This window comes from Dipodomys merriami, unplaced genomic scaffold, assembly GCF_024711535.1.
Source record: "Dipodomys merriami isolate MVZ:Mamm:240054 unplaced genomic scaffold, mDipMer1.0.p SCAF_92, whole genome shotgun sequence".
NCBI lineage: Eukaryota > Metazoa > Chordata > Mammalia > Rodentia > Heteromyidae > Dipodomys > Dipodomys merriami.
This window is the reverse complement of record NW_027206535.1, coordinates 1,993,567-2,004,343: the sequence shown is the minus strand read 5'-3', so window position 1 is coordinate 2,004,343 and position 10,777 is coordinate 1,993,567. Positions and strand designations below refer to the sequence as shown.

The following is a 10,777-nucleotide window of genomic DNA, read 5'->3' as shown; positions in this document are numbered from 1 at the left end:
GAAGATTCTTTCAAATAAACCGTATAAAAAGCCAATAATGAAGATCTTTCCCCCCTCCTATGGATGCATCTGAAGCCAAGACTTAACTGAAGCTGCCCAAGAATTAAAGGAAAATATTATATGCATCTAAGAGCAGAAACAGAGGGGAGACTGGGCTTGATGGTGATGAATCAGATCATTACACCCAGAGGGTGTCTCCTCCTAACTGTGCAATTAGAGACTCAATAAAAGGTGCCAGTGTCTGTTGTCAGCTCAAAGCCCGCTGCCCCACATTCCGCTTGCTCTCACCTGTGGTGGAGGTAAGTCTCACAGACTATTTGCTTGAGCATGCTTAGAGTCTCAGCTATTGCATTGCTTGTATGTGAGATTTTTATTAGTCGTTCAGAGAAAACATGTTCTAAATCAACTCCTGTTAATAATATTAGACTGGGAATCTAGACATCCAAAATGCATTGTTACTTTTTAGCATTTCCTTTGTTGGAAAAATATATACCGTTTGTATGACATGGACATGAATTCTCTTTTATAAGGCATAAGACTCAGATCTATGTTAAAATGAAATGTAAGGGTTGGAAAGGTGGCTCAGTGGTAGAGTACTTGCCTTGCATGCATGAGGCCCTGGGTTCGATTCCTCAGCACCACATCAGCAGAAAAGGCTGAAAGTGGCACTGTGGCTCAAATGGTAAAGCTTGAGCTGAGGAGCGAGGAATAGTGCCTAGGCCCAGAATTCCGGTCCCATGACCAACAACAACAACAAAAAAAAAAGAAAATGAAAATGTAAAGTCGTTAAGTTAAATGATTGGTAGTATCTAAGGGGTCCAATCTCTATTTAACCAGTGAGTTCACATGGAACCATGATATCTTTAAAAATGTGTTCTTTCCACCTGCCATATGGGGATTGACTTTCTTGGCATTGCTTTTCTGCCCTCTAGAAGCTTTACTAACTTTAAAAGTTGTACTTTTGCCGGGCGGCAGTGGCTCACACCTGCAATCCTAGCTACTCAGGAAGCTGAGATCTGAGGACTGAGGTTCAAAGCCAGCCCAGGCAGGAAAGTCCATGAGACTCTTATCTCGAATAAACCACCAGAAAACTGGAAGTGGTGCTGTGGTTCAAGTGGTAAAACACTAGCCTTAAGCTGAAGAGCTGAGGGACAGCACCCAGGCCCAGAGTTCAAAACCCATGACTGACAAAACAAGAAAGCTATATACTTTCTTTCCTAAGCAGAAGAGGTTGGACTGAGTAGAGAAAAGAAAGCAGGCAGACTTCACAGATAAGGTTCAGGGGACTGGTACCCACTGTTGATTTCATTTGTACATTTATACTTTTGCTTGAGTTCTTTTTTTAATCTCTTCTTGAAATAAAGTATTCTCAGGATACACAAATATTGTTTATCCCCTCAGAGGAAGGAGAAGTGTCTATTCTAATGCCAACCTGTGCTAGATCAGATCCCACCACAATGTCTTGTACAAAACTAAAGCACTACTGGAATTCCAGCACAGTATTTTAAGATAGCGAATACAGCAGATGATGTAAGGAGAGTTGGAGGAGGAGCCTTTCCTGGAGTATTTATCCTGGGAAATAAGCTTTGTTCTTTCTCACAGACTGCGTTGAATTTGTAAAGATGCCTCACCTTCTGAGAAATGTCCTCTGTGTGATTGAGACATTCCACAAGTATGCCAGAGAGGATGGTGACAAAGCCACGCTGACCTGCAGAGAGTTGAAACAGCTCCTTCAGGGCGAGTTTGGGGACTTGCTTCAGGTGAGGTGCTTATAGAGCTGTGGAAGTTCCTTCCTACTACCACCTTATAATCCAAGCAAGATAGGCATAAGAGATTTCAGCCCATTTTACACTTGTCTACCAGCTCTCAACTCTCACTAACTTCTGGCCAATTTTTGCCATCTAGTTACCTCTCCTGTACAATTGCATAGTCAGTCCTACAAAGAAAAGGTCTCCATTACCGAAACTATTACTTCATCAAAGTAGACTTCTGAGTTGAGTCACAAACTATTATGCATCATATAAATGTTCCTTGCCCCGAACTCTCTGATGGAAAATGGCATTAGAAGCAATGAATTCTCATTGTGGGGAGGAAACTTCACTAACTCTTAGAAACAGGATCAATAGAAGAGATTTGGGGAACTAGATACCTGGCATGTATAATAAGCTGATTTGTCATTGTGTTTTCATGCAGCCACATATCATTCATGCTGTGGAGAGAAACCTGAATCATCTAGATATTGACAGTGATGGCACCATCTATTTTGATGAATTTGTTACTGCAATGTTCAGCTTACTGGACCTTTGTTATCATGAAATACAAGTATTACTACATTTAGTACCAAGCCAAGTATCTAAATCAGAGAAGCCAGATGACGTAGATCTTCAGGCAGCCTCCCGAAATGGTCATGAGACAGCAAAAACTCTGCCATCTCAAGAAAAGATGGACCTTCCTGCAGAAATGTCAGCAGCAGCTCAATTCAGCCATGAAGAAGATGAGGCAGTTGAACACAATAGGACAGATCCACAGGAAGACATTAAGACTTATAACCTGCCATGGGAAGCATCTGAGCCCAATGACCCTAAGAACCAACATCTGGAAGGAGATGAACAGGACCAGGAACAGAGCCAAGATATACCAGCATTGGGACACAATAGAACCCCACTCAAGACAAGTAAGCTAACAGAAGAATCAAAACACACCAGCAGTAAAAAGGATGTCCCTGGGGAAGAAGATAGACCAGTCCGGAGGCAAAGTGATACCAAGATAAGGGACTGGGGTAGAGAACAGAAAGAACACTTGAAAATCCAAGAAACTACACAAAAGCTATTGGAAGACCAGGAAGTTGCTGCAGAAAAGGGTATTAAAAGCCACTCTAAAACTCAAGAACCATTCCTACAAAGAAAAGATGCAATCAGGTTGGAGACTACTGTCCTGCCAGGACAAGCTGCTACCAGGAAACCATTTCATATACAGAAATCAACTGATCCTGAGGATGATGGCAGAATACCTGAAACTCAGGAACCAGGAAAAGATGCTGTTAGAAGACTACCTGAGACCACAAATTTAGGTGAACCTGAAATAGAGAATAGAACATCTGAGAGCCAAGACTGCGAACATGAAACCAAGGGCTGGCCAGCCCAAGGTAGTCACAGAAAGGTTTCAGACACAATTGATATGAGAGCTGAAACAAACAAGAGGCAAAACCCTGAGGCACAAGAAACAGCAGAGCAGACAGAACCTGAGAGAAAAACTCAGGCCCTAATAGTGAAAGCCCAAATACAAGATGGGAAGGATCAAGAATTCCAAGGATCATCAAAACAAAAAACTGAAAAAGGTTCTGCTATACAGGATCTGAGCTCAGAAGAAAACCAGGATCATCCCGAACTTGAAGGAGCATCAGTCTCAGAAGAAGACTTAAGACATGCTGAGGAAGGCATAGCAGAAGGATTTGTACCCAGCAAAGATGATCCTGCAACTGAAGAAATACCAGGAACCAGAGAAAGAACACAAGAGCTGGCACCACTTAGGAAGCAATTTGAAGGAAAGCAAGGCAAGTCCACCAAGACTCATGACACACCAATCAAGGAGGAGGATGACTATGACAGGAAAGATAACAAGTTGTCAGTTACACAGGTTGATGAGGAGTCTTGTGAAATGCCCAAAAACCTGGCTCCAGAGGAAGTTAACAATAGCTCAAAGACAAGAGAACTACATATGCAACAGGATTCTAGGGGCCAGGTAGATTCACGCAGAAGGACTTGGCAAGAAGGTCACCCCAATAACTCAGATCTCCAGAAACAAAGAGTACCAGATGAGGACAGCAGAGTAGACAACGCAGCGGTGTTATCTGCCAGAGAGGATGTGCAGCTCCCACAGGAACATAAACAGCCCATCAGAGAGGGCCACAAGAGTCTAGGCTCAGGGACTGAAAGTCCAGGTGTAACTGAAGAGCCTGACGAATACACAGAGTCACAGAAATTCACAGCAGGAGGCCAAAACAGAAGATCTCTGGAGGCAGGGATCGCAGATGGTCTGGATGCACACTCCCCTGGCCATGTTTCTGTACCAAAAATCCCTGGAAAAGAAAGCAACAGAAAAGAGTTAAAGGTCCAAGGCCCAGAGACTGAAGAAGAGGAAGGTGGAACACCAGTGACCCAGGAGACTTTATTTAAAAGCCTGGAAGAAGACAAGTCAGCCTTCTCCAAGACACATCTTAAAACAGAGGAACCTGCGACATTGGAGGAAGAGGAGGAAGGTCCCCAAGAACCAGTAGGAGAAGGTGATAACTGGCAAAGCAACAAATCATTTTCATTATTACAAGAGAAGTTATGAGGAACTTCGTGCACATCAACATGCCCCAGACTTCTTCCCTCCTGATTACCCACAACACCCATGTAAACATATGCAGATACAGATTAATTACCCTTTAAATTTTCTCCCTAAATTCCTATAAAAGCAAATAATAAAATATTCATCAGTGGAAGTCACCAACAAAGAAAATGTGACCAAAAAAATATAACCAGTTAAAAAATTCTACCATGCAAAATGATTTCCAATGATTTATCATGTGATAATTTATCTTTATTTTGTTTCTAAAAACAAAAAAATTGTTCTACATTTTTAGTAGGTATCAATATCTTTTTTAAATGTAGCAATAGAAAGTTAACATAAAATATTAACTCATGCAGAGTATTCTGCTTCATAAAATCTCCTTCAGGGATTTCAAGATTATGCTAAAATTCCATCCCTAAAATAACTTCACATATGACCACAAGTTAAAATAATTATGATTTATCTAGCATTTAATTAAGGTAAATTCATGACTCTTTGCTAATATCCTACAGCTGAAAACACCATAGATTCATTCAACCAACTTTCATTGAATCCTGCTCCTTACACACCATTTCATAGCTTTTAACTCAAATAAGCAATCAGAATAACCAATTTAAAGTATGTCTGATTCCATAAGAAGCTCTTGTAAGCAATCAACCAGTACATCTACTAAATGTTTACCCATACAGTTTTCTGGGGGCATTGAATTAAAATTGATAATTAAATAACCTGATGATCAATTTAATGTGTTTAATGTGTTTCTTTTCTTATCCTTCATTCTTCATTTTGCCTTAGAAGCACTGAGCAGAAACAAAAACAATCTTAGTTTTCTGTGTTTCTTCAAAAGGCAGTAAAGCAAAATGGTCTCAGAGCTTAGTAATATCCCAGGAATAGTTATATAATATTTGCAAAAGCAAAAAGCAGCCCAATGCCCACTCCCTTTTCATCATGTTCTTAAGGCTCAATATGCTTCCATGTCAATTTTCTTTTTTCAGAACCTAAAAATCCAGATATTTGACCATTTTTATTTATTTTTATTTTCATTTTTATTTTTGTCGGTTGGGGGGCCTGAACTCTGGGCCTGGGCGCTGGCCCCCAGCTCTTCAGCTGCAGACCAGCGCTCTATCACTTGAGCTTCAGCCCCACTTCCGGCTTTTTTGGCTTATGTGGTGCTGAGGAATTGAACCCAGGGCCTCATGCATACAAGGCAAGCACTCTACCACCTTCCCAGCGCCATGTCCTTTTTTTTAATTCTGCATTCAAACCTAAATAACTATCCTTCTCTGAAAAAAAATTATCTTAAATGAGCAAGAATATTCACAAAAATTAGATATAGAGATAGGTATATAGATATTGATATTGATATATTCATACACACACATTAGAACATAAACTAATCAGCCATGGTAAGCAAATTGACAGTACGTACGTACTGAGTCCAAAAAATTACTAAATTTATCAATAATAAATTCACAAGAGACACTATACTAATGGCTTATAAGCATATTACTATAGTTTGCATTTGGAATATCCCTCAAAGGCCCACGGGAGGACTGAAGTTACTGAATGCATGCCCTTAAAGGGGGGTTAGTACTCTGATTTTTTTTTTTTATGGTCGGTTATTGGGCTTGAACTCTGGGCCTAGGCACTGTCCCTGAGCTCTTCAGCTCAAGGCTAGCACTCTACCACTTGAGCCACAGCGCCACTTCTGGTTTTCTGGTGGTTAATTGAAGATAAGAGTCTCACGGACTTTCCTGCCCTGGCTGGCTTTGAACCGTGATCCTCAGATCTCAGCCTCCTAAATAGCTAGGATTACAGGCATGAGCCACCAATGTCCAGCTTGATCTGTTCTTTTCTTTTTTGGGGGGGGAGTCCGGTTGTGGGCCTGAACTCTAGGCCTGGGCGCTGTCCCTCAGCTCTTCAGCATGTGGTGCTGAGGAATCAAACCCAGGGCCTCATGCATGCAAGGCAAGCGCTCTACCACTGAGCTACCTTCCCAGCCCTGATCGCTTCTTTTCTTTGCTTTCCCAATGCCATTAAGTGAGCATATGGTTTTGCTATGTGCTCCTGCCTTTATATACTGCTTTGATGAAAGTCCAGAAGCAACAGGGCCAACCAGTCATGGACTAAAATTAACAAAATTGTGAGCCAAAATAAATATTTCATCTTCATAAGTTGGGTTTTTTTTTGGGGGGGGGCGTCTGTGCCAGTACTGGGACTTGAACTCAGGGCCTCAAATTCAGGGCCTCATTCTATCATGTGGCCTTTTCACTCAAGCCTGGCACTCTACCACTTGAGCCATACCTCCAGTTATCTCAGGTATTTGTTGCAGAAACAGAAAGCTGACCTGCATACATGTGAGATCTTTACTAGGCTTCTGGGAAATACAAATCAAAACTACCCTTTTGTTCACTTATCAATTTAGTTTTGTTTGTTTTTAATAGCCACATGATAAGATTCAGAGTGTTGGGAAATGAACTCTAAAATTACTTGGCCAGGATATAAATCACTGCAATCTTCTGGAAAAGCAATCTGATAATATGCATCAAAAATATTTAAAATATTTTTCGGATAATATTATAAGACAATAATCCTTATTAAGGTTTATCTACAAAGATAGAGCAACCCAGGCATGGTGGTACACATCTGTAATTTCAGCACCCAGAAGGCAGAGGCAGGAGGATCACATTTCCAAGGCTAGCCTGAGTTACATAGTGAGACCCTATCTCAACACTCCAAGGGCTAAGCATGTAGCTCAGTGGTAGATCACTTGTCTGGTGTGTGCAAAATGCTGTGTTAAATACATATTATTAAATAATATATTAAATATATTTAAATAACTATATATTTATATTTACTTCAATATATTTAAATATATTTTAATAAAATATATATTTAAATAAAGCATATTTAAAATAATAAATAAAATCCATATTTATAGAGAACTTAACCTCTTTTTTATTCTTAGATATAGTGAAATGACAACAATGATTCAAAATTATAAAATTAGATTTTGTTAAGCTAAAAGAGGAAGGATTATGTTATATGTGTATATATATATATGTACATGTATGTATACATACACATATTCCTACATATCCTTGGGAGACTATGCCATGAAATGAATATATACAATATGTATTTTTCCACCATCCTATGAAAATTCTTTTATTGAAGGATACATTGTCCTCCATCTGACAAACCTAAAACCTAGCCTCTGTGTTTTGGAATACCCTTAAGGCAGCAGACATTAATGGCCACTTCTCCCAAAGAGCTCCCTCTGCTGGTCTTTCCCCATCTTGCTGTGAGCCCACCCCATCCAGTACCCAAGGTTGTGGACTCAAACCAAGGGTTCTTTTTTTCTTGGCTTTTTCTTTTAAGAACCTGTCCTTCATCCATGTTCTAGCATCTCTTGTACACTGATGAGTTTCCATCAACATTGTTCAAACCTCACTATGCACTCCAATCGAAACTCTAAAAATACAGGTATCGCCAGTGAGGTTTTTCAATCACCGCCTTATAAACTCATCCTCTGAACTTCCTTTCTTCTGTCAGTCCCTCAATTCCCGTTTTGTCAAACTTTCAATGCATAAACTTTGAAATCATCATTTGCTTTGCTTCTTTCTTCGTCTTCACATCAAATCCACCCTAGTTTCTTGATAAGGTTTTCCTTAAGTCCATTTTACAGATATATCTTTGACTCTGTACTCTCTATAGAACTTTCTGTACCCTCCACCTAAAATAATATCTCTCTTACTTTTACTGTATGTTCAAGACTGCTGATCGGAGGGGATCCAATGCAATAACACTTCATTGATTCATTCCAAAGTGTTTATTGAAAAAAAAAATCCATGGTGCCAGATACTGTGTGTGGCATTAGAGATACAATAGTGACTAAATAAGTACTCTTGGTCTTGGAGACTGTATTCTAATAAGAGAAAGAAGAGAACAACAGCAAACCAGAATAACAAGAAATGAACAAGAGAATTCCAGGTAATTAACATAAAAAGAGATGAGGCAGAGTGCAGACAGAACCAAGAAAAAGTGCTGCTCCAGAATATTAACCCATCAGAATGCCCCATCCCAACAGACCTTAACCTCCCCAAAGTCCATAATCTGTACTTGTGCCTTCTGTTTTGTCCTTTGAATCATAATTATTTATGCACTTGCCTTAGCTCTCCTTTTTAACTATAAACTTGATGGCAAGGTTCACAACTTACACATCTTGCTATCCTTCATTAGCATGGAATTTAGACCAGACAGATCCTATGGTCCCAATAAGTATTTGTTGAATAAGGAAATGAAGGACCATCTCATTACAATACCCTCTCAGCCAGTCTCCCCTACTTCTAGTTCATTTCCCATGAAACCACCCTTTACATTTTGCAAAACACTGTTTTGTGGGCAGTTTTTTCCTAGTCCAGAGGCTTAAACTCAGGGCCTAGGCACAGTCCCTAAGTTTTGTTTGCTCAAGACTAGCACTACTACTTGTATCACAGCTCCACTTCTGGCTTTTTGTGTGTGTGTGGGGGGGGGGTCATTTATTGTAGATAAAGGGATTCACAGACTTTCCTGCCTGACTGGCTTTGAACCGTAATTCTCAAATCTCAGCCTCCTGAGTAGCTATAATTATACCTGGCAAAACACTAGGGGTTTTTTTTTTATTGTTTTAATCTCTCGACTTCCCATTGTCCCTCTCAATGGCTTTCCTTGACATCATAGTAAGTCTAAACTGATCAACTCTCTATCCTATCCTTCTTATTACAATTTATTACAACTAGTTTCTGTAGAAATCTTTCTGAGGGTATCAGAATGGTCATCTAACTATCTCTAGCTCTAAATTTGGTCCTGTCCTACTAAGTTTATAAGGGCACTATTGGTATTAAATTCATTTACTTCATTTAAGCATATTTATCAAGCACTGGTTATATGCTAGGTACTTTTGTGAACACTGGACATGCCCTAGTGAATAGAACAGCCATGTTTTCCACCCTCATGAAGTATGCCCTCCCATATAAGACAACTGAAAAGTCCTGCAAAGAATACTCTGAACCTAACAGTATTATTACTTCTATCCCCTTGCTTCTGCTCTGTGGCTCTCCCTCTGTGAAATGCTTTTACACTTCCTCAATTATGCCTGTCCTTAAAGTCCTAGGTTAAGTCCTTCCTCCTCTAGAAAACTCACACTAATCCTTTAACCACTTATAGCCACACCACCCAAATTAATATTGACTGGCTAATATTATTTACAAGTTGTTATTTGATTGTTATTTCCCCATCTACATAGATTAAAAGCTACTTAAGAAAAGGAATAGCTCCAATGCTCTAATACCCCAAGTGTCCGTGCTTAACATCTCTGATCTCAGCATCAGCCTGTATATAATGTCATCTAACTTACTGGTCTATGTGAAGAGTTACTACCCAGAATATGCAAAGAATGTCTATAAATCAATTTTTTAGTTTCCAAAGGGAAAAAACTAAAAGACTTAAAAGAGGTTATCAAAAATCCAGTCAAAGGGATTCAGCTTCAGGATGTAACAGCTAGATGCAGATTAAGTTTCAGTGATAATCATTTAAACCTATCAAATGTCTGAAATTAAAAAATGATTACACCAAACATGTATATAATGAAGAGCAATTAGAAATCTCATATTGGTGATAAAATAATAAATTGATATAATAAACACTTTGAGACAATGTAGGGCAATAACTGAACATATACAAAACTATGATTAGGTAATTCTGCCCCAGATACAGATACACACACACACACACACACACACACACACACACACACATAACGCACATATACACACACAAACACATGGTTGTTGTTTTTTGTCAGTTATGGGACTTGAACTCAGAGCCTGGGCACTGTCTCTGAGTTCTTTTGTTCAAGGCTAGCACTTTAAGCACTTTTGAGCCACAGCTCCACTTCTGGGTTTTTAGTAATTAATTGGGATAAGAGTCTCATGGGGACTTTTCTTCCCCGGGCTTGCTTGGAACTGTGATCCTCAGATCTCAGTATCCTGAGTAGTTAAGATTACAGGCATGGGCCACCAATGCCCAGTCTCTGCCCCACATATTTAACTCACCAAAAAAATGTACTCACATCTCAAAATGCTGAGATATTCATCCCAGCACTCAAGAGGCTGAGATTGGAGGATCATGAGTTCAAGGCCAGCCTAAACCTTTTTTCTTGCTATGCAAATAAATAAGACATGTTCTAAAATACTCATACCATCATGGTTTACAGCTGCTCAGAAAAGAAGAGAATCCAAAGTCCACTGACTGAAAAGAAACAATATATGGTGCTGATTTGTACAGTGGACTATTGCACAGCTATGAAAACAAAAGAACTGAAGTACATATATGTCGCTACCGCCTCGACCAGCAAGGAAGACGCCACACCGGACTCTTCTCTCTGCAGTTTATTCAGGAC

The 10,777-nt window shown here is 39.6% G+C and overlaps 1 protein-coding gene across 1 annotated transcript; it reads left to right on the top strand.

Moving 5' to 3' along the window:
* The first annotated feature begins 1,622 nt into the window (after window positions 1–1,622).
* On the top strand, window positions 1,623–4,335 carry Tchhl1 (trichohyalin like 1). Its single transcript, XM_070013813.1, has 2 exons — window positions 1,623–1,760; window positions 2,194–4,335. Exons 1-2 carry the CDS (start codon window positions 1,623–1,625, stop codon window positions 4,333–4,335), a joined length of 2,280 nt encoding a protein of 759 aa, XP_069869914.1.
* The last annotated feature ends 6,442 nt before the right edge of the window (window positions 4,336–10,777 follow it).

What these genes read in the sequence shown, in the direction of transcription:
- Tchhl1 (XM_070013813.1), top strand. Translation starts at nt 1,623, where the DNA reads ATGCCTCACCTTCTGAGAAATGTCCTCTGTGTGATTGAGACATTCCAC. An exon ending in AGTTTGGGGACTTGCTTCAG is followed by an intron (nt 1,761 to 2,193) that starts GTGAGGTGCTTA and finishes GTTTTCATGCAG; the next exon opens with CCACATATCATTCATGCTGT.